This window comes from Dreissena polymorpha, chromosome 11, assembly GCF_020536995.1.
Source record: "Dreissena polymorpha isolate Duluth1 chromosome 11, UMN_Dpol_1.0, whole genome shotgun sequence".
NCBI classification, from domain to species: domain Eukaryota; kingdom Metazoa; phylum Mollusca; class Bivalvia; order Myida; family Dreissenidae; genus Dreissena; species Dreissena polymorpha.
In genome coordinates, this window is record NC_068365.1 from 8,171,293 (window position 1) to 8,195,304 (window position 24,012).

Consider the following 24,012-nt stretch of genomic DNA (forward strand, 5'->3'; position numbering starts at 1 on the left):
ACCTGTTATTCTCTCTATATATACGATATATATAACGACGCTCTCCTTAGTTTTAGCCATATGTATGTATGTATGTATGTATGTATGTATGTATGTATGTATGTATGTATGTGTGTGTGTGTGTGTGTGTGTGTGTGTGTGTGTGTGTGTGTGTGTGTGTGTGTGTGTGTGTGTGTGTGTGCGTGCGTGCGTGCGTGCGTGCGTGCGTGCGTGCGTGCGTGCGTGCGTGCGTGCGTGCGTGCGTGGATGCATGCATGCATGTATGTATGTATGTGTACACTTAATGTTCACATTTATTTCGAATATTAACACAAAATAACTATGCCGAATGTGCTTGTCGAACTAGAAAGCAACCAGTAAGTGACTTTGTGCAGTGACGTGTACGCTATCGGTTCAAGTCAACTTGTGGATGGCCTATGCATGAATATATATAAAGTTTCTTTAAATATCAGTATCAATAATGCAAGATATTTATTATCGACATTTGGAATCGGCTACATATTTTAACGGAATGTTAATGATGGCCATGTTAATTATATTGTGTATAATCTTTATTTTAACAGAGTTTAAGTTTTGATAATTTGCAGTATTGTTATGTTTTAATCGCGAACATTTTATTTGGCATCTGTTTGGAGTGGGGCTGTTAGCGGCAATGTACATGTCTTTTTATTCCGCGCTAAAAAAATCGATAGATTGAGACTTTGGTATGCTTATTTGATGTTTTGTTTTCCAATGTACAAGACTGATTGCTCGCCAAAATAAATTGTTCATTAACCATCAACTTTATGAAGACTATCATTATTTGTTGAAATCTAATCTATCTGACACACGTTTTTATTATTTAATGAGCGCCTTATCACAGCTATTTAAATAGTGCCTTTATCAATAAATAAATATCGAAAGATATAAACGGTCCTAAAGTTGATCAACGTTATAAGTTTTGCCGTTGGAAAAATCTATTCGCGTTAAATTTTTAAGTAGAGTGGTTATTATATCTCTTAAATTAATCGGCGTAGTTACGTTTTAGGAAATGATTTCATGATTAGTTTTCAAAAATCATTCTACGAAAAGTAATGTACATGGTCGACACTTACTTGACTACTTACTCTTAGATGCTGTTGTCGAATGACGTCGAAATCGAAAGAGTGGGAGATTGTAATATTGTTCATAAACTTGTTAAACCTGCAACGTGTGTGTGATTGTCAGTGTTTAAAAACAAGGTAATTTGTTCGGGAGGAATATATAACTACGGTTGAATTAATGTTCTTTCTAGGACTGTCCCGATTCGCAATATAAATACGCGCATGCAAGCTTAAACACGTGTTCGTAGAAATGAAATAAAAAGGTTTTTATGAGAATTTAATTATTTTATAAGCCAATTGTATTGCTAGACCCGACAGTATATATTGTCGTCTATTTCAGGTAAGTCAGAGACTGAAAGCGTTTCGAGACACAGTAGCATGCAAAGTCATCTCTCTCTCAGGCAAGTCAGACCATAAATGTTTTCAGTTGCCATTCGTGAATGATTTGGGGAAGGAAAGGTCCGATAAATGGCAGTTTGCACAGTCGTCACTCTGGGGTATGTCAGAGATTGAAAGCGTTTCCTGACCGTCGGGTATTGGTGTCCAACACGAATGTGAGTTATCACCATAGGGTGAGTTCAGGACCAACCATTAGTTTTCCAAACACAGCAGCCAATACAGTAGTCAATGTCAGGTAAGTCGTGGACTGGGAGAGTTCCCAGACAAAGGAGCCTGTACGGTCTGGAAAATCGTTAGTCTCGGGTAGGACAGAGACTGAAAGCAGCCCCGGAGAGAGCAGTCTGCACACGAATCACTCTCAAGTACCGAACGTTAAAATCGCAATGTGCGTGTGTACATGGTTAAAATTGCGTCTCAGAACGAAAAAAAACAACATTTTAATTCCAGCTTCAAACAAATGGCTGATGGAGACATCGGACGCACAGAGCCAGGCACTGAAAGCGTTCCCATATACAGCAGCCTTTACAGTCGTGACTCGCAGGTAAGTCAGAGACTTAAAGCGTCCCCAGATAAATTTGAGTGCAGTCGTCATTCATGGTAAGTTAGAGACTGAGAGCGGTTCAATATAAATCAGCTTACAAAGTCGTCACTATCCGATAAGTCTTACTGCGAGCGATTAACCGATACCAGGCACAACAGAATTTAAATTCGTCACTCTAGGTTAAGCTGCCTGTACATTGTTAACGGGTAGGTCAGATACTGGAATCTGGTGCAGACCCATCAGTTTTATATTGGTCACTCTTATGTAAGTCGGAGGCTGAAGAAAGCACCATGTACAGTCATCCTTCTCAAGAAAGTTAGAGCGTCCCCATAAACGGCACTCTGAACAGTTGTCTTAGGTAAGTCAAGAACTGAATTCATTCACTCAAAGACTTTGCAAGAGCTCTCATAACTCTTTGGTAACTTAAAGACTAAAAGCGTTTACAGCAGGCAGAACAGTGTCATCATTCTCAGATAGGTCCATGACTGAGAGTGTTCCCGGACGTATCAGCCTGTTTAATTATCACCCTCATTTAGTTAAAGAACCAAAAGCGTCCCCAGTCACTGCAACCTGTACAGTGGTCACTCTCATGTAAGTCAGAGACTTAAATAGATTCCAATCGTCGGAGCCTGTACAAACGTAACTCTCAAGTACGTAAAGGAATAAAAGCGTGTCCAGATACACACGCATGTACAGTCTTTATTCTCAGGTAAGTCTGAGATTTAAAGTTTTTCCAGACACAACAACCAGTACATGCGTCATTTTGTCAGAAAACAGCATGTGCAGTCGCCACTCTCTGGTAAGAAAGGTACTGAAAGTATTACTAAACACAGCATCCTGCACTGTCCTCACTCACAGGGAATTAAAACACTGAACGTGTTATCAGACAAAACAGCCTGAATGATTGCTACTTTCAGATAAATAAGTGCCTGAAAGTGTTCACAAACACGGCATCTACAATTCCACTCTCAAGTAAATACGGGTCGTAGAGCGTTCCCAGAGAAAGCGGCTTAGCCGCCTAGTGTAAGTGTAAAATCGTCAGTGTAAGTGGAAGTCACAGCAATCTACACAGTCATCACTCTCAAATGAATGTTTGTTTCCATTGTAACACTTCTGCAGTTCTCGTAAGCAAGTGCTACCTATCCACAAAAATATATTCACGGCTTTTTATGTCGTTATGTCATTAATTTTGATACTCTTTGGATAAATAGTTCAAGCAAGTACGTAAGAAGTTCGATCTCAATATATAGATTTACGGAAATACCAGTCATAGTTCCCCAGTTATTGTTCCAGGGACAGAAAAGAATTAATGTGATTGTAAGCACTTTAATATTATATACAGAGAGGTCTATTATTGATGTATTGAATTGTGTTTCGGTACGTTTAAAGGGGCCTTTTCACAGATTTTGGCATTTTTTAACTTATTCATTAAATGCTTTATATCGATAAATGTAAACATTGGATCGTAAAAGCTCCAGTAAAAAATCAAGAATAAAATTAAAAAAAGGAAAAGAACATTGCCCGCACCAGGTTTCGAACCAGTGACCCCTGGAGTCCTGCCAGTGTCCTGGAGTAAAAACGCTTTAACCTACTGAGCTATTCAAACGTAAACATTGGATCGTAAAAGCTCCAGTAAAAAATCAAGAATAAAATTAAAAAAAGGAAAAGAACATTGCCCGCACCAGGTTTCGAACCAGTGACCCCTGGAGTCCTGCCAGAGTCCTGGAGTAAAAACGCTTTAACCTACTGAGCTATTCCGCCGTGTACACATCTAAACGTATTTTATACCTTATATAAGCAATCTTCGTAGTTTCACAAAATTTAACGACAAAAACAGAACTCTCCAAATTATTCAATCGTTTCGCGTTGCAACGCTTTATAATTTTTAGGTTTTAAAATCGTCAAAAGATGCATATAATGGCTATATTAGACCATGGTAAATGTTCAGTATTACTGTTTCCTCACAAATATCATAACTAAAACGAAAATTTGCGAATCTGAAACAACTTTTTTCAATTTTGTCAATTTACCAAAGCGTGAAAAGATCCCTTTAAAGTGAGCTTTATTTCCATACGTTTATCTACTGAATTTAGCATAGATATTCTTTTCATATTGACTTCAAATGTGGTAACAGGCGGGTGTGTAATAAATTTTCTTTGGAATTTTGAAACCACAAGAAAGACAGTTTCTGTATTGCATTTGATGGCCAACGCAGGTAGCGTCTTTAAATAGCTGAATACCACATAAAATTCCTTTCAGAATCACTCTGAATTACATCATATGCAAAGTGTCTGCCACTATAGCTCTAATGTTCTATTTTGAGACTGTTTGATGCAAAAGTAAATCCCTACTCATTTGATAAAGCATATTATACTTCATTGAAAAATAGTCCTTTGAGTCTAATTCTATCTTAGTTAACCCTTTGCATGCTGGGAAAATTGTCGTCTGCTAAAATGTCGTCTGCTGAATTTATAAAATTAGCATTTTCTTCATTTTTTTTCAAAGAATACTATCAGAATAGCAAACAGTTTGGATCCAGATGAGACGCCACGTTCTGTGGCGTCTCATCTGGATCCAAACTGTTTGCAAAGGCCTTAAAAATTCGGTTCCCGCATTGTAAGGGTTAAATAATTAACTAAAACCGCGTTTGTGTTTATGCTTTACCCAACTTTCAACAATTTTCCTAGACGCGAAAGTTTGAATGCCGTTACTGAATATAACAAAACATTTATTTTCCTCCATTAAAATGAGATGATAAGGTTAAATTCACTTGTAAAAACCAAAAGACTCGGTTTAAGGGCCAAGTATGTGATTTAAATTAAATGTTTTATTATAATAAAGACGATCACACTGTAATAAGTGACAATATTTATATAACCGATATAGTATTCGAATGTCATTTTATGTGTTATAAGTACATGTGTTATAAGTACCAGTATTACAATTGTGTGTCTATCCACACTACTAATGTAACTTAATTTTCATGCATTTTAGTTTTTCTATTTTTATTTTATAATTGAACATAAAAATAAATCGTATTTATTTTATACCTTATGATAAAATATGACATTTCTGCAGTGAGATAACAGCAGTGAAAATAAACAAATTTTTTTTTTACACCGGTGAAAATAACACATTTCCGGAACTCCTTTTTCTATTTTTAGATTATCATAAATAATTGTGTATTGATTTTCTATGATCACGAGTGAATTAAAATCGACATTTCACCGAATCCAACAAATGTTATTTTTATTTTATGCTTTTATATTGATTATTTACATTGTAAACGAGTTTAACTGGAGAATTTTGCTGGTATAATGACGTCACTTTGCCACACTAATGACGTCATTTTGTGTTTTGAAATGTATTGAGGCACGCCACGGGATAAAGGGCAACTTTTCAGAGAAAGGGAAACAGCTGTTAATTATTTTTTTGAAAAAGTGGCATAAAAGAAACAGAAAATTTGTTCATGTCAGTGTAAGATCGTTTGTTATTTCACGAGTGATCATAGAAAAATAATATTTTCACTAAATGAAACAAAATTGCGCATTTCAACTGACAGTATGAAATATTGTATTATCGTGTTTCCAGAAATATGTAGAAAGTGTATCCGTGGAGATCAGTACTATAATGACCCGCCTGGGATACGGCGAGGAAATCAGACGGTGGCGAGTTAAGGCGATCAGTGAGAGTGATAGGATGGAGAATGCACGAAGAAGGGTTATAACTATCATCACAACTGGCAGCAAGGCCGAGGGACTGACCTGCGGTTTCGAAAGCGACTGGGACATATTATACGTTCTGAACCTTGTTGTCTGTGTGGAAACTGGTATTAAGCTTCACACCATACCAGACGACATTGATGTGTTTAGGATGGATACACGTGTATATCCAGGATCCATACCAGACGACATTGGTGTGTTTAGGATGGATACACGTGTATATCCAGGATACTGCATACTGTTACAAGAGAGGCAAGCGCCTAGAGGTCACAAAGTTATTCACGATGCTCTGTGTGATGATGGACATGGAGGCGTTCTATTAAGTAGTGCTTTATTGATAGATAATTTTGAGGCTGGTCTAATAAGCACCATGTTGCAAAATAAACGTGCGGGGCCATCTTTATCGTTGTTAATGGAAGGGGTATTATATACCGACAATATAATCACACTACGTTGTTACTGCCCCAGCATTTTAAACAGATGGGCTACCAGACGCCGCCATTGGCCGTCACAAGTCATAGTCCAGAAAGTCGTATCATTAGGAGCCTATTTAACCCCGGTAGGATTTGCGGGAAGTGAACACAAGCACATTGAATGGAGGATTTGTTTTAACACCGGTGAAACAGAACTAGTGAACAACCTTAATAGCACACAAGCAAATGTATACGTTATGTTAAAAATGATTCTCAATGACATTCTTAAACCAAATAATAAAGAAATAACATCGTACATGTTAAAAAACATAATATTATGGCAAGCTGAACGTAACCCACAAGCAAAGTTTCATGCACACAGTTTATTTTATTGGCTGCATGACGGACTGAGAGAATTAAGGACTGCTATTGCACAAAAGCAACTAGCATATTACATGATTCCAGATAAAAATTTAATGGTAGCTCGTTGCTTGGAAGATGGTATGCAGAGTAAATGGATATCAGATATCAACGACATGATGGAGGAAGGCCCGAGGGTAATATTGAGATTGCCGAAGATACGTAAGGCGATTGTGGCGTCCCCAGAGCCGATGGTGTGGTTCAGCAAGAAAAGGATGGAGTTGGAGATGCTGTATCTAGAGTATATGAAATCAAGTTCAGGGAACGATGTAGTCGATCAGTCTAATGCCATTCTGCAGGAAATACAGAAACGAAAGAACGAGGTCTTGAATTTAAAGTACGAAAACAGCACTGCAAGCGTGATAATCGTGGTGTCCATAACGTTAACTAAATTAATATGTTCATCTTACTATCTACGATACGTTGGTGAGGGTATTGGGAGCAGCTATTGATTTATTTATTTTGCTTAAAAAAAACATCGAACTTTAGATTGTCGACTTCAATAGCCCTGATGCCTGTGTGTGCGGTTTACAAATGTCAATGGCTACTATCGGGACACTTCCGGAATAAAAATGTGCGGAGCTTTGATATTTTGTGTGTTCGGCATGTATTCGCAGAGTCAGCAGGTTGCAGTAAACATCACGATACAAACCTGAATAAGCCGGATGACACGCGGAATGATGTCGACAGTTTTAGACTTAGTTCCAGCCTGGTGACCGATCGTGCAAAACGGTTGTGGTAACATTGAGTAAAATTTAAAAGAGTTACCAATTTGTTGTTTATCCAATGCCGTGATGATGTCGATCTGATCATCGGTGTGTATACATGATCTAGTGCTACATACTATTATTTAATAAAAGCTACAAAACTATGTCGACATACCAAGTTATTTCACAGCAAGTCGATAAAAATTATTCCGACATGACCACATTATTTCCGTAATAATTTGTTTTTAGGTTGCTATTAGGACATTAAGGGTATTATACGTGTGCAGGCCAACATTCTTCCAGATTGTTTTTATCGACTTCAATGGCATTGCATGATTGGGGTATATTAGTCATTACAGTCTACTCTCGCTATCTCGAAGTCGGCGGGTACAATAAAAAATATCGAGATAGCGAAGGATCGAGATATCCGATTAGGCGTTTTCAAAGAAAATATGAGACGAAAATTTACTTTGTTTTTAACATCTAAATAAGTGGTCTAACGTAAGTCACCGTGTGGCATAATACTCTCTACTACCCTATCTATTACATGATGTATACGCGTTTTTACGAGGCACGATTACATTTGCTATTTAAAAGCATAAATGACGTTTAAAGACTTACAGAATTGCATGAACACATGCGTTATCATTGGTACTTATCTATATTAAGTTCGTGTTCAATCCATCTTGGACTTTGGCAGTATCGTTTTCTTTAAATCGCAAACATTTTATTTTGCATATTGAGGAGTGGGTTTTATGACTGGTAATTAACTCGTCTTTTTAATTGAGATACATATAAATAGATTGAGCCTTTGGCCTGCTTTTTTAATATTTTGTTTACCAATTCACAAGACTTAAGTTATTGCTCGCTAAAATAAATTGTTTTACAATATCAGTTTTATCATTATTAATTGAAATCTTACCCATCAACGATGCAACCACGGTAGTCTTACAATGTTTTAATTAATTGAAAAATACATACAAAGACAAACATATCTACGTAATAAAATGTGCATTTAATAGCATATTTATATCTCGGACATGATACAGGGTGCATAATCAACGGGGTTTTCAGGGGTTTACACACGGTCTGGACAGAATTTAATCACACCGTTAAATAACTTAATTTCTGCAAATATCCCAAGTTAATGAAATACAAGAGTTTTTTAACAAGAACACATACTTATTAAATAAAGTAACTCTGGTGTATTTCGCATTGCCATCAGCAGCATTAAAATCTGTCTTTTATGCACTTGTTGAAGAACACCAACAAGTCACGTGATCCTGCACCCTGGACATGGTCGCTTACCAACGTAAGGGATTATAAATTACTTTCGTTTTCAAAGAGAGTACATTTATGCGCAATTTGACATTTAAGAAAGTAACGTTAGGTATTTTTAAAGTGTTTCAGTTTGCCGGTTAACCCATTTATGCCTAGTGGACTCTCCCATCCTTCTAAATTGGATCCATTTTTTTTTTAATAAGGGATGTCTAGTATATTTATTTAAAGACCTCCCGGTCGCACTTCGGTTGCAATATTAACTACGACTGCGTTCTGGCCAGCGGGAGGCTACAGTAATGTAGCAGTGGTACATATGTACATGTTTATATCTGAATCTGAGCTCAATCTGGTAAGTCAATTTGAAAACGAAGTTTTCGCCGTTTAACCTTCTGAAATGAAATAGTAAGCAATAGTTATGTAACGAGTAAACAGTGTTTTCGGATCTGAAAGCAAGTCTGAATTAGATTATTATTTTATATTTGAACGAAGAAAGATTTCATTTATTTAAAACCAGACCAAAAATGAATATAGGTATTATCCCATGAATAAATTTTCTAAGACGTGGTGGTGGTTGTGATGGTGGTGTTGCTGGTGGTGGCGGCGGTGGTGTTGCTGGTGGTGGTGGTGGTGCTGGTGGTGGTGACGGTGGCGGCGGTGGTGGTGGCTGTGGCGGTGGCGGCGGTGGTGGTGCTGGTGCTGATGGTGGTGATGGTGGTGCTGCTGATGGTCGTCGTCATAGTAGTAGTAGATGTAGTAATTGTAGTCATAGTAGTAAAAGAAGTAGTTTTGGTAGAAGTTGTTGTTATGTGGCGGTTACGATACCAGTGACAGAAGCTGCAGCAGCGAAAGAAGTAGTAATTGTTTTTGTTGTATTGCTGTTGTCGTTGCTTTTTTCTTCTGTATACGTAGTAGTAAAAAAAGTGGAACCAGCATCCCTGATTTTTGTGTAGTTATTATCGTCCAGTCGTCTTTCTGATCGTATCTGAAGCAGCAACAACAACATCGTTACAAACATATAAGTCGCGTTCTGACAAAACTGGGCTTAATGCATGTGCGTAAAGTGTCGTCCCAGATTAGCCTGTGCAGTCCACACAGGCTAATCATGAACGACACTTTCCGCCTAAACATGATTTTCGGTAATGAGGGACTTCCTTGAAACTAAAAATACCATAAAAGTGAAAAGTGTCGTCCCTGATTTGCCTGTGCGGACTGCAAAGGCTAATCTGGGACGACACTTTACGCACATGCATTAAGCCCAGTTTTCTCAGAACGCGACTCATATGTAGTTGTTAAATTAATTACAGCGAGATTAGTATCGGTATATTAGACATCGCAGTTACATCTCTATGAGATAAATTGAAATAATGTGGTGACAACATTTAAACATTTGCGGAAATGGTCATTATTTTACATTTAGGCCGGAGGCATTCAGTTGGACATTTCACTAGCAGCTCATAAACAAACGTCAGTGATACAATCCTGTGCAAGAAAGGTATTTGGAAGTGTTTTTGTGTTGTTGTTTATTAAAAGAACTGATTAACTAAGCTTCTTTCTTTGAACATAAATAATATGAAGCATAATGTGATTTTAGAAGGAGATATTATTAAAATATTAAAGTAAAGTAGATATATCAACGTATCGTTGCTTTATCAAACAATGTCCGGTGACTCGATTTTAATTATATTTATTAATTCGTTCTTGTAATGAAAATAATAAACATTTATATAAACATGATATATGTACTTGTAAATTGTTTATTAGAATCAGTTATAAATAGACATATAACACGTTATTGTTTGTTGGGGGAATTGCTGTACTTTTTATAGTTGTATCACACTTTAACCTTATTTAGTTAATATGGACCATCGCTTTTTGTTGTTGTTTTTGACATTTAATAAGTGTGATACCAGCTAGATTTGGGGCAAATTTAGGAACAAAACATGGCAACTAAACATGCGTGGTTAATAAACACTCAAGCTACTGCTTGCATGGTTCAATTCTGCGCATCAGAGCACCAAACAGTTTGTGTCTGAACAAAATAAAGATAATTTCTTAAACATATCTCGGGAAAAGAGTGCTACAACTTTTAAATATACGTCCTTCTTCTACTTTTGGCTTTTTCTTGCATCTTCTTAGTTTTTATGTTGTATTTTATAAAACGAACATGTATAATATCGTGATCAATCATTGAATGGTTCCTGTCCTATTTCTTTACATAACAAGTCTAGGGTTTACAACTAAGAGTCTGACCACTGTTTCCCACCCTTTTCCAATTCAATACTTCTTTAACCGATTACCATCGAATTTTCAAAGAAAATCTATAGGCATAACACAAATTTTAGGTGCCAATGGGTAGCTCCTTATCATTCCCAGCGATCAAACCCTTCACTCGTTTCAGGGATGTATAATCTATTATACATCCCTGCTTGTTTACATGTGTTTTTTTTTAAAGAATTTAAAAGGTTAAAAAATCCATGCCCACCGGTCCAAATTATACAGGTTAAGGTTAAGTTTAACAAAAATAACAAAAAAAGCAACAAATACGTGACGAATCACACCATGGGTTATTCTTTATTTCAATATTGATAGGTCTTGCAAAACGTGACGAATCCTAAGATGGGTTATTCTTTAGGCAACAAAAGTTACGTCCCTTAGTTATAAATTAGATCAATAGAAGTGACTTTTAGATGTGCTTTGTTGTTCGTAAGTTTTCTTTAAACGCAATAAATGTTGTTCTTAATAGAATAATAGCTTTTTTTTTTTATATAATACTTTGAATATGTATATCTCACCATTACATAAGTAATCGTTTGGTCAAATATAAGTTTTGAAGAATGTCACCAAATTTCGGATGTGCAATTCGGATATTACAATTTCAATATTACTAAGAGAAAGGTTAAACATGATTTAAACAGTAGTAAAACATGTTAAATTAGTAACAGTTCAATTGTATTGTTTATTTTACTATTAGTAATAACATGTGTTCATGTAAACGTTCATCCTGCTGTTAGAATATGTATTGAATAGTTTATTTCAATGTTGGAGAACTGCACCCTGTTCAAGGCATATTACAAACCACATATGTACAATGTTTTATTTTTATATAAAATTATATCATAGTTTATTTTGATGGTGTATAAGTAACAGACTACATTTAATTTGCGTAATGGGAATCATGTGGGTGTGTAGTTCTGGATTTCCATAACTTACAATGTAGCTTTTATATTTTTGGACTTTGCATGAAAAAGTGATACTGCAACCCACATATCAAAGTCTACCTGAATGTTTTAAAGAATTTTGCAAAGTATTAACCAAAAATAAGAATACCCAAAATTGCCATTGCATGGGTTAATAAACCCAAGTTGCAGCAGGATTGGATTGATAGATGATTTTTACATGGTTTGAGCAACCTTAAAGACTTGTTTACCGAGGTTTTTTTATATTTATAAAAATACCATTAAAGGATGTTCACTTTAAAAACAACACTATTTGAAAGAATCGAAATAATATTTATTTCAAAGGAAATGCAACAAAATGTGCCTTTGCCTGGATTTAAACAATTGTGCTTTTATTTTTGAGTAAAATCCAACAAGATTACCTATTTGGTCTTAAGGGTTTTATGTATATTTTTAATGCAATGTTGGGATAAAAATTCAAAATCACATATAAACAAAACAAACATCTGTTAGATTTTTGTATAATTGCATTTGTTTTGAGTAGCATAGCTGCATTTGACAGACTGTTAAAATGGTCATTATGCAAATGTCTTAACACAACAGGTCTGTCTTAGTGACAAATATTTACTTAAATCTCAGTTTTTATATAATTTGCCTGTTCAAAATAAATAATAAGAATAATGATACTGAGTGTTGCATGCAATTGGCGGGCTAGTTCGTAAAATGTCCCAGGTACAATGTCCTGTCAGTATAGACATATTATTTAATTGTTTGTCTTCTTCTGTCAACAGTTCAGGGCAGCCATGCCTGTGGGCGATGTCTGGTTAACTCCTGTCCCCTTCAAGGAATCCCGACTGTGGCGAGTGTCTAGTACTGCTGTGATAGGTCTTGTCAGCCTCTTCGGTAAAACAGTGATTGGTAGGTAGTATTAGTTTTAGAAGGATGGTGTATGTTAGAACACTATGATTATGGTAGCTTTTTCCCATTTTATACAGTGTTAATTTTTTTTAAAGACCCATATAAAAATAAAAAAGCAATTTAATGATCGAATGAGACATCAGTGTGCAATACCAAAGTTGAAACGAAATGAATAATTTGTTAAATATTGGTATCAAGACTAGCGAAAAAAACATCTTATCAATACTATTGCAAACATATTTTGATAACAAGTTTCACTAGAAAGTAATACTGTTTTATTGAGCAACCAATAAAATACCTAAATCAGGAAAACATTATGACAGTGATTTAACATAACAACAAAATAGACTTACAAACATACATGCCTTAAGTCCTATAAGCCTAAATGGACAAATATTTGTTAAGTTGTGGTTAGCACAGTCTATCAAGATCTGATTTTGGAGTATTTGTCTATAATTAAGCTTATTGTATACTTCTATGTGTAATTATTGTCATTAAATTTATCAACTTGATGTCATGTTTTGTTAGGACGATGCAACAAGCCGAATCTGCACAATGAATCCGCCTTCTTGAAGTGTGTGCAGCACAGACCACCAGGAAAACCACTATTGACTGTAGCAAACCATTATAGTTGCGTTGATGACTTTATTATTTCATGTAAGTGACTTCAGTTTATGTTTATATGTTATGGATTTCAAAGAGTAACCATATTATGGATCACATGTTTTACTTTTTTCCTTCTAGTACATTTTATAATTTTCAATAATATTATATTGGAATATCTATTTGTTTGAATTTAAAAATAGAACACATCTAAAAACGAGTTTATTTTCTTGTGTTTTCAGTGACTATAGTGCAATGTACACTGTTTTTTTTAGATATTCGGATGTATCCATAGAAAGTACATTGTTTGCTAAAAACCCATACCTGCAAGGTTTAATGTTGCATTTCTGTTGAATATTTCCAGATGTGTTGCCATGGAAAACAGTATTGCACCGATGTGGAATGCGCTGGATGCCTGGAGCCAAGGATATATGTAATACAAACTTTGCAAGCTCTGTTTTCTTCCAGGTATGTAATGATAACATTTAATTCCATGGTTAATGTACAGGTAATTAGTGAAGAAGTGTTTTTACTTGATTGTTGATTACAATTGAGCAGTGCTCTGGGAAAAGGGGGCTCAATGCATGTGCGTAAAGTGTTGTCCCAGATAAGACTTTGCAGTCTTGCAGGATAATTAGGGATGATACTTTCCGCTGTTAATAAAATTTTCGTTAAAAGAAAGTTTTTTCTAAATGAAAATCCTGTCTAGGCAGAAAATGCCATCCCTGGTGAGCCTTTTTAGACTGCACAGGCTAGCGTAGGACAACATTTTAAGCACATTCCTTAAGCCCAGTTTTCCTATAATGTGACTCAAATATTTGTACTCAACATAGGTTCCATGTAGTTACTTAAAAAATAGGTGTTTATTAAACCCCACAAGTAAGAGTTACATTGGAGTCTCATGGTTTGTCAGCCGGTCAGCTTCAAGTAAGTTTGTGGAGTGAATTTCTTCCACATTTCTGAACCGTTTAAATTAAAACTTAAAATGCATCATGACTATGAAGTGTAGATATGCAAGACACGTCATACCAAAATATCCCTAAATTTGTTAGCTATTTGCCCTTTAACATAGCTGACAAAGTGGTACAGGAAATTAGTCATGTTTGAGCCAATCTTTAGTTTATGGTTTGTTTAAATATGTTTTATTGTCAGTTGGGTCGAGTCATTCCGGTGGTCCGTGGAGAGGGGGTGTACCAACAGGGCATGGATTTCTGTGCAGAGCGGCTGTCAGTGGGAGAGTGGGTCCACATATTCCCAGAGGGCAAGATCAACATGGAGCACAAGTACTTGAGGCTTAAGTGGGGTATGTATGTAAAGTGTTCAGTCTCATGTGTTACAACTGTTTCTCCACTGCATAGGTGGAGATCATACTTAAAGGCCAAAGGTACATACTGTAAGTTATTTGTGAAATGTCCATTATGGCAATCTTCCACTATGTGGAGATTGTTTAACACCCTTAAAGCAAAAGACAATTTCACAATAAAGGCTAAAGGTCAAACATGCACATTATGCAGCTTGACCTTTTATTACTACAAGCATTATTGAAATGTGCTTGATATGTTGACTCGCATCTAGCTTGTACTGTATAGTAGTTTAGAACATAAACATGTTCATGAATTAAATCACATGATATTTATGTTTTCGGCAGTCAACTGATAATGTTAGCCCAGTTTGAGGAAAACTGGGCTTAATGCATGTTTGCACAAGCTAATCTGGGACGATGCTTTCCTCATAAAGTAGATTTTGGTGTAGGAGAGACTTCCTTAAAACAAAAAATTCATTAAAAGCTAAAAGTGTTGTTACTGCAGACTGCACAGGCTAATCTGGGATGACAATACATGTATACGCTCATGCGTTAGGCCCATTTTTCCCAGAACAAGGCTCATATGCTAACTTGTGACTGTGTCGCCTATTCCCAGGTGTGGGTAGACTGGTAGCTGACAGCACAGTTAGTCCTCTAGTTCTGCCGTACTGGCACGTAGGCATGGACGACATCTGGCCCAATAAAGCACCTTACTACCCCAGGACTGGAAAGGTAGGGAAACAAATCCTTAGAAAGGGCACAAACTCAAAACCTTGTACCCTGCCAAATACAATAGTTTTCTTATGCTCATTAATATAAATTATGTGAAGCCTTACAATAACTAGATCTATATAGAATACCAGGTGAGTGTTATATAATGATAAGTTTGTATTGAGGGTTAATAAACCGGGGTTAGTATTGTCAACACGTCTAAGAATTTGAACTAAAATTGTCCTATATGTATTAAATGTTTAGCTAAAGTTTTAATCTGAAAAGATCGTTAAGAAATTTGGTATAAAAAAAACACCAGAAAGCATGCTTTCTATACTTATATTAATGGAATGAACTTCTATTCAGAGATTATAGATGTACAGGTTATTAACACATATGTATATATATGGAAACCAAGTTAAAAATGGCATTGTATCCTGATATTGTATACATTTACAATTGCATCATTCTTTTTCTATAAATGTAAGGTTTTTCTAAGATTTTCCCTAAATATTATATATATATCTTTCCAGAAAAGGTCTAAGAACAATCGTATTTTTGTATTTAAATGTTTTAAAGTTTTGCAGAAGTCTTAATCACGTTTGTTTCTTAGGCAGTAAATATGTACTTATAAATATGTCTTTCTTGTTTGAGCATATACAAACAATTTTTAAGTATGAACAAACACTTGTTTACGCTCTTAAATACTACAAAAAATCTGTTCATGTTTTTGTAATATTTCTTATTTCTACAAATATATTTTTGAAAAAACTATCTGAAGAAAGTAAACATCTAAGCTAAATCTAAGAACATTCTTGGACTCTATCTCAATACAAACCAATGATTAATAATACTATATTTTTGTCTTATAATAAACTATTTTTACGTCTGATGTAAGTTTTTTTTAGGAGAAACAAAGCTGATTTTCAATTGTTCTAAAGTGTTCAATGTGGAAATTAAGACTTTTTAACATGAAACAGACCTGATTTATTTATGTTGAGGTTTTTGTATTTTATTGAAGTTTTATCAAAACGTCTCTTATTCAGATGTTATTAATAGTACAATGATATTTTTATGTCCCCCACTATAGTAGTGGGGGACTTATTGTTTTTGCCCTGTCTGTTGGTTGGTCTGTTGGTTGGTTGGTTGGTCTGTTGGTTGGTTTGCGCCAACTAACATTTGCAATAACTTTTGCAATATTGAAGATAGCAACTTGATATTTGGCATGCATATGTATCTCATGGAGCTGCACATTTTGAGTGGTGAAAGGTCAAGGTCAAGGTCATCCTTTAAGGTCAAAGGTCAAATATATGTGGTCAAAATCGCTCATTTAATGTACACTTTTGCAGTATTTCAATATTCAAGATAGCAACTTGATATTTGGCATGCATGTGTATCTCATGGAGCTGCACATTTTGAGTGGTGAAAGGTCAAGGTCAAGGTCATCCTTCAAGGTTAGAGGTCAAAATTATGTGGACAAAATCGCTCATTTTATGAGTTCTTTTGCCATATTGAAGATAGCAACTTGATATTTGGCATGCATGTGTATCTCATGGAGCTGCACATTTTGAGTGGTGAAAGGTCAAGGTCATCCTTCAAGGTCAGAGGTCAAATATATGTGGCCCAAATCGCTAATTTTATGAATACTTTTGCAATATTGAAGATAGCAACTTGATATTTGGCATGCATGTGTATCTCATGGAGCTGCACATTTTGAGTGGTGAAAGGTCAAGGTCATCTTTCAAGGTCAAATATATGGGTCAAAATTGCTCATGTTATGTCACTTCTGCAATATTGAAGCTAGCAATTTTATATTTGAAATGCATGTGTATCTCATGGAGCTGCACATTTTGAGTGGTGAAGGGAAGGGTCAAGGTCATCCTTCAAGGTCAGAGGTCAAAATTATGTGGACAAAATCGCTCATTTTATGAGTACTTTTGCAATATTGAAGATAGCAACTTGATATTTGGCATGCATGTGTATCTCATGGAGCTGCACATTTTGAGTGGTGAAAGGTCAAGGTCAAGGTCATCCTTCAAGGTCAAAGGTCAAATATATGTGGCCCAAATCGCTTATTTTATGAATACTTTTGCAATATTGAAGATAGCAACTTGATATTTGGCATGCATGTGTATCTCACGGAGCTGCACATTTTGAGTGGTGAAAGGTAAAGGTCATCCTTCAAGGTCAAATATATGGGTCAAAAATGCTCATGTAATGTCACTTCTGCAATATTGAAGCTAGCAATTTTATATTTGAAATGCATGTGTATCTCATGGAGCTGCACATTTTGAGTGGTGAAGGGTCAAGGTCAAGGTCATCCTTCAAGGTCAAACGTCATATAGGGGGACATTCTGTTTCACAAACACATCTTGTTCCAATTTGAAGAAAATTGGCACTAAAATTCCCACCATTAGGAGTATAAATTGTATTCCCCAAATGGTTGGGAAAAGTCCTGATGGATTTAACACCAGCATGGTTTTATAGCCACATATCGTAATGACAAGGAGTTGTTCAAAGGTCTATAAACAAAGATAATTATTTGTGGCCTATAAACAAAGATATAATTATATACCTATAAACAAAGAATATTTGTATTGGCCTTTAAACAAAGAACATTCTTATTGGCCTTTTAACAAAGATAATTCTCGTTGGCCTATAAACAAAGATAATTCCCTTGGGCTCTTAACAAAGATAATTCTTATTGGCCTATACAAAAAGATTAAACAAAGAGAATTCTTATTGGCCTATAAACAAAGATAATTCATATTGGCCTATAAACAAAGATAATTCTTATTTGCCTATAAACAAAGATTATTCTTATTGGCCTATCAACAACGATAATTCTTATTGGCCTATAAACAAAGATAATTCTTATTGGCCTATAAACATAATAATACGTATTGGCCTATAATCAATTATTATATGTATTGGCATAATTCTTATTGTCTATAAGCAACGATAATACTAAGAGGCCTATAGAGAATGTTGATACTTAATGGTGTAAAGTCAACTATCACACGTGTTGGAGTATCAGCAATGAAAATGCCTTGGGTTCAAACGCTAACATGATAATTGTTAAGTGTTCTTTTTTTAAAAGCTGGAGTGGGCTTTCATGCGAGATTTTGAACGATCTCTTTGGAAAAGGATAAAAGGAAACTGGTTTCAATTCCCTGTCCTCATTAGGTGTTTTCTATCATTATCTCATGATTGAATGTGAGTGCTAAGTATCACAGAGTCACCACATTCCACTCATATGTTTCAGAAAATGACAGTTTTGTTTGGGGAGCCACTAGACTTTGAATCCGAGTTGTCCAGATTGCGTCAGGAAAAGTGGTCAGGTGTAAGTAGCACTTCAAAGCAGTTTCTGTTCAGGTGATGAGGTTGCTCTTATATAAAAGGACGCTCTGTGATTATTCCATGGGTATTATGCCATATGTGGTCAGGGTAGCTCCGGACAACCCTACAAATTTGCACAGTCTGGTCTTGAGCTACCCTGTCTGCTAATAAGACCTTGAAACATTATTGTGAAAAGACTGCACTAATGTGTAAGCTGGTTTTGAGCTGCACCGTTGGCATATGGCATAAGACCTTATTCTGTATGACACAGCACATATGTAGGGCGCTTTGTGATTATTTCATGGTGTTTAGATTTATACAATTAGAACTGAACGGACATTTTATTTTGAGAATGCTTTCAGTGCTTCATCCATAGCATTTCATTGTATTAAACTTTTAGTTCAGTTTTGTGCAAAATGAATATTTATATATGGTATGTAACAATGTAAATATAAACAATTAATTTATACATGTGTATTACTTTCATTTGATTTATACAGGGATAAGAACTTTATATGTATTTGGAATACCCCTGATTTTGTGTGTGTCCAGGACCATTTTTGAGATTTATGTAAATTCTATTAGTGAATTTTACGATGAGTACCGGTACTGTGGAGTTAACTCCAGAGATAATCTTGCAGCCACTGACCCATCATGGTGACGAAACACATTGTCAAAACTTTGACTTGTTTTCTATGTTGTCTGTAAGTTAAACTTTTAGTCTGTTGTTTATGTCCACGCCATATCAACTTCTCCTTTTTTGTTAAATAAAGCAATCTTAATTGTTTTTCAGGAAGAAATAAGGAAGTATATTACAGACAGGATACAGGAAGAGTTGCTGAATCTGAGACATAAAACTGAGAGACTGCATTTGGAATTTACTAACAAATAGAGCAAGATAAATAGTATTTATACATCTTAATGTGATATTATATTGAATTTTAAAATGTATCTTTGACACTTTTGTTTTGTGCATCTTGAAACTTAAGCTGTTATATATTGGCTTTTTTTTAAAACAAATGGCTAAACCTTTTGCTGCTAAATATTTTGTGAAGGATTTTATTGCAGACACAACTGATTGTAGTGAGATGTTTGTCATTCCAATTACATTCATTCCAAACAACAAAAGAGACAGACATGTTAGATTACATATATAAACAGTATGCTCATGTGTTAGAAAGAAATATATCCATTTATTAAATGAAAATGTAAAAAAAGATTACTGAACAAAGATGTTTTGAATCCTATGGCTAGTATAATGAAAAAGTATTACCTGTTAACCATTTCCCCCATAAGAAGCTAAGTGAAAATGGCTTTTGCAACCAGCCTAAAACCAGAACAGCCTGCAAGTAACTCGCATTCTGTTCAGGTTTTATGCTGTTTGCTGCTCATCAGTAACTAAGGACTGGAAATGAAGCCTTTAAAACTTAAATTTAGTAAGAAAGGTATTAAATTAAATGTAACTTCAAAGTTACTACAAATGCGTCAAAATACGTATCTAAGTGGTAGAGATAATTTATTTGCCAAGCTTTACAAGGATGAGTTCATCATTCATGAAGTTTTTCAAATTGGATAGAATTACACCTACATGACTGTTCATACTTATTTTGAACATGTGCAATTGTTTGCTGTAGTTGAATTCGTTTTCTAAGGGCATTTTGAAACTTATTTATTTTGGCTCACTATGTTTATTTGAACATTTATATATTTATGATTGTCCAAATAAAACTATACAATCAATACAGGATAAATTTTTCTTGCTAAAGGTTAAAATATCGCAAAATGATATTTTAGTATTATTCCGTTTAAGCGTATCTTCAATGTAAAATTTATCTTTGATAACTTTTTGAAGATCTATTCAAAATATTTGTATGAATTGGCACTCCCAAAACATATGGATGTTATACATGTAGTCAGGATACATTAAGCAGAAGTCACACAAACTTGAAGACTTTATTTTTCTTTTTTTAACAAAATGCATGTATGTTATTGGGAATAATATGCAATATTATAGGTTGTATTAAATTGTTTTTGAGTTTATTTCGTCTTTTTTTAGTGATTCTCGCTGTTTACATATTTTTTAACTCTTCTGTTTTTTTCTGACTGGTTTCCCATGTATTAGTTTACACGGTTCTTGTTTATTTGATGGGGTTGTATTCTGGAACATAGTATTCAAATTTATTTTGCTGTAATAATTACTTCCATTCAATCGAAGTCATGATTATTATCATATTTTTAAGGAATCATGTTTGCTTACATAATATACATGTATATAAAAATGTGTGGGAATATTTTTTTTATTTTAAAGTATAATATGTGTACAAAAAATTATTCTCTTTTTAAACCATTTTTGTTTAAACAAAATGCTATAATGTTGGATAAATGAATAGTTCCAAATAAATGCTTTTGGGTTGGTATTTGTTCATTATCAAATGTAACCTGTATTAAATGTAAGGCTTAGTAACCTGTGAATCACATTCTTTAGAAACACAGATTTTATGTTCAGGATAATAATGTCACTGGGTTTTTATTTTTATTTAAATCTTGAAGAACCACCGACTTAATCAAGCATGTGAGTGTAAATTTTCATTACTGTTTACTTTGTTTGAAAAAGAAAGCATTAAACCCGAGTTGCTTTGCATGATTTGATAAACAGGTAAATATCAACAGTTTGAGCAACACAGTAATTTAACTGTCTTCTTAATCTTCAACAATTATCTTTTTGCAATCTACAGTGAAAACTCTCTTAACGACCACCTCGGTATTCCGATCAACTCGCTAAGTCGACCACCATTTTTCAGTCCCGATTTTTTCCTTCTATATTTCAATGGTCGTTACACTCACTAATCCGACCAACTCGCTAATCCGCTATTATGACCACTTTAATCAGTACCAATGATCGATATTGTTCTTAAATGACAACGCCAAACGACCAGTAATTTTCACACCTTACTTGATCTGGTGTTGTTGTACTATCGGGCTTGTGTACGAAGCCATTCTGACCCAATTAACCATAATTAACGACAACAGTTTTAGGCATCGATTTGCTACACAGGTGTTAGATTTTCGGTAATCTGTTTTATAATACTAAAGACATTTATAATAAATTGTTTTTATTTGTTTTATTGTGTTTTTGGGTGGAAGTGATAAAACGGTGAATGAGTAAACTAGTACGGGGAAGCAAAACATGTTCATTCAAGCTGTTATCTTTCCTTTAAGTCATATTTGCTACCTTTTCCATTTATTTAATCAAATTTCTAATTCTTTTATTTGATGTATTTTGGGTTCAACTATTTGTTCAGACATGTTACTAAAATTGATTCCCAAAGCTGCACTGTACTCAGAGTTCCAGATGAATTTCATATCTTTACAAAATTGTAAATGACTTTTTATTCGCCCTATTTTTTAGCTCACCTGAGCACAACGTGCTCATTGTGAGCTTTTGTGATCGCCTTTTGTCCGTCGTCCGTTGTTCGTTGTGCGGCATCAACATTTGCCTTGTTAACTCTCTAGAGGGCACATTTATTGTCCAATCTTCATGAAATTTGGTCACAAGATTTGTATTAATGATATCTAGGATAAGTTCGAAAATGGTTCTGGTTGGTGGAAAAACATGGCCGCCAAGGGGGCGTGGCATTTTTCCTAATGTAGCTATAGTAAAACCTTGTTAACACTGTAGAAGCCATATTTATTGTCCTATCATCATGAAACTTTGTCAGGAGATTTGTCCCAATGATATCTTGGACTTCGAAAATGGTTCCAGTTGCTTGAAAAACATGGTCACCAGGGGTCGGGACATTTTTCCTTAAATGTCTTCATGAATCTTCATGAAACTTTGTCAGAATATTCGTTTAAATGATATCTTGGATGTGTATGGAAATGGTTCTGGTCTGTTCAAAAACATGGCTGCCAGGATGTTCACTAGTCATGAAAGTTGGAAAGAACATTTTCAATTTTTGTCCTAATGACATATTGGGCTGCACAGAACAGGTCAGTTCCTTTGAATCTAATGTGAGCGACTTTGTGCCTTTCAGGCCCTCTTGTTTACATTTTGTTTTATTGTAAGATACAATAGGAATGTAATCTTGTTAGCGCTGGCAGTAGCCAGAGCAAACTTTAAAACTGACTTACGTTTTGTGTAGCATTATTTGTATTACTTTCAAACTACAGTAATTTGACTATACATAATACAATATTGACTTTTTTAAATAATTGAATTTAAATAATAATACTTATCTGTATCTATTTTAAATAAAATTTAAAAAGTTAAATTTGGTCAATTGTGACTAATCTGAGACTTCCCATTTAAGTTCAGCACTATATGAGTGGCACTCTGGCAAAACAAGGCACATGTGCATAAAGTGTCTTCCTTGATCAGCCCGTCCACTCTGCAAATGTTTGGGGGGTTTTAATAAGTATTATTGTATATTGTTTGTACGCAGGGCACAATAATTGTATTTAAAGACACTCGTCTTGTTGTACAAGTTCCAGTCATGTTGCTCTTGTCCTAGTATGTTTTGTTCTGGTCCTGTGTGAAAGTAGGGCTTGTTAACCCATTTATGCCTAGTGTACTCTCCCATCCTTCTAAATTGGATCAATTTATTTACAAAATAGGGATGTCTAGTATATTTAGTTCTATATTTAAAATATTTTTTACAGAAATTCCTTTCAGCTAACAGCGCAGACCCTGATGAGAGGCCGCATCATGCGGCGTCTCATCTGGGTCAACGCTGTTTGCTTTTTTCTAGACACTAGGCATTAATGGGTTAAATAAACAATATCGTTCTTTCTTGTTTTTACATGAATTAAATTTTGCAGTTCAATATTGTGTGTAACATAAGTCATCAATATTTCAAAATATTATAAAAAAATGCGCTTGTGCTCAGATTACAGCAAGAATTTCTGTTTGTCCTGACACTAAAATCACTCGTCAGGCGCGCAGATGAATGAAATTGTTATGTCCTTTGTATGTTGTTTTTTGCATTTACAAATTAAAGATTATTATGGACATGAATCATTTGTCTTCAATTCATTGATTTCTTATGTATTATTTGAATTATACATTACAACTTTCACATATAGCATTTAATATGATTGGACTCCCACACAATTGCTATACAAACACTTTTATGGCAACCATGAAAAAACAATCAGGGGCGTAGCAACCTGTACGCAAAAACACAGTTGCTTACACATTGAACAATCGGAGTTATTTGAGACAATGTATATGGCGCGGAATTTTAAAACTGATTGGTGGTGATGTGATTACAGCTCGTAGAGCAGGTAATGTAAAAGTGAAACTCGAGCTGCTGGAGCAGTATTGCATTCTTATTATATACAATCTGTAATAATTGTCTCTGTTTGATTTATTGGTGACGTCATTTGTACAATTACGTC

At 34.9% G+C, this 24,012-nt stretch overlaps 2 protein-coding genes across 2 annotated transcripts; both read left to right on the forward strand.

The window, feature by feature from the left end:
• The first annotated feature begins 1,881 nt into the window (after positions 1-1,881).
• LOC127851731 (uncharacterized) lies at positions 1,882-7,320 on the forward strand. Its single transcript, XM_052385592.1, has 2 exons — positions 1,882-2,022; positions 5,614-7,320. Exons 1-2 carry the CDS (start codon positions 1,939-1,941, stop codon positions 7,027-7,029), a joined length of 1,500 nt encoding a protein of 499 aa, XP_052241552.1. The 5' UTR covers positions 1,882-1,938; the 3' UTR covers positions 7,030-7,320.
• Positions 7,321-11,227: 3,907 nt separating this feature from the next.
• Positions 11,228-21,028, forward strand: LOC127851498 (tafazzin-like). The gene is made up of 8 exons (XM_052385303.1): positions 11,228-11,268; positions 12,533-12,659; positions 13,188-13,316; positions 13,627-13,730; positions 14,415-14,565; positions 15,182-15,297; positions 18,542-18,619; positions 19,409-21,028. Exons 2-8 carry the CDS (start codon positions 12,545-12,547, stop codon positions 19,505-19,507), a joined length of 792 nt encoding a protein of 263 aa, XP_052241263.1. The 5' UTR covers positions 11,228-11,268; positions 12,533-12,544; the 3' UTR covers positions 19,508-21,028.
• Positions 21,029-24,012: the final 2,984 nt, after the last annotated feature.

Bases quoted from the DNA above. Each gene is read 5' to 3' on its own strand.
- LOC127851731 (XM_052385592.1), top strand. From the start codon at position 1,939: ATGGCTGATGGAGACATCGGACGCACAGAGCCAGGCACTGAAAGCGTT. The intron at 2,023-5,613 runs GTAAGTCAGAGA...TCGTGTTTCCAG, and splicing joins TTTACAGTCGTGACTCGCAG to AAATATGTAGAAAGTGTATC.
- LOC127851498 (XM_052385303.1), top strand. From the start codon at position 12,545: ATGCCTGTGGGCGATGTCTGGTTAACTCCTGTCCCCTTCAAGGAATCC. The intron at 13,317-13,626 runs GTAAGTGACTTC...GAATATTTCCAG, and splicing joins TGATGACTTTATTATTTCAT to ATGTGTTGCCATGGAAAACA. The intron at 13,731-14,414 runs GTATGTAATGAT...TTTTATTGTCAG, and splicing joins CAAGCTCTGTTTTCTTCCAG to TTGGGTCGAGTCATTCCGGT.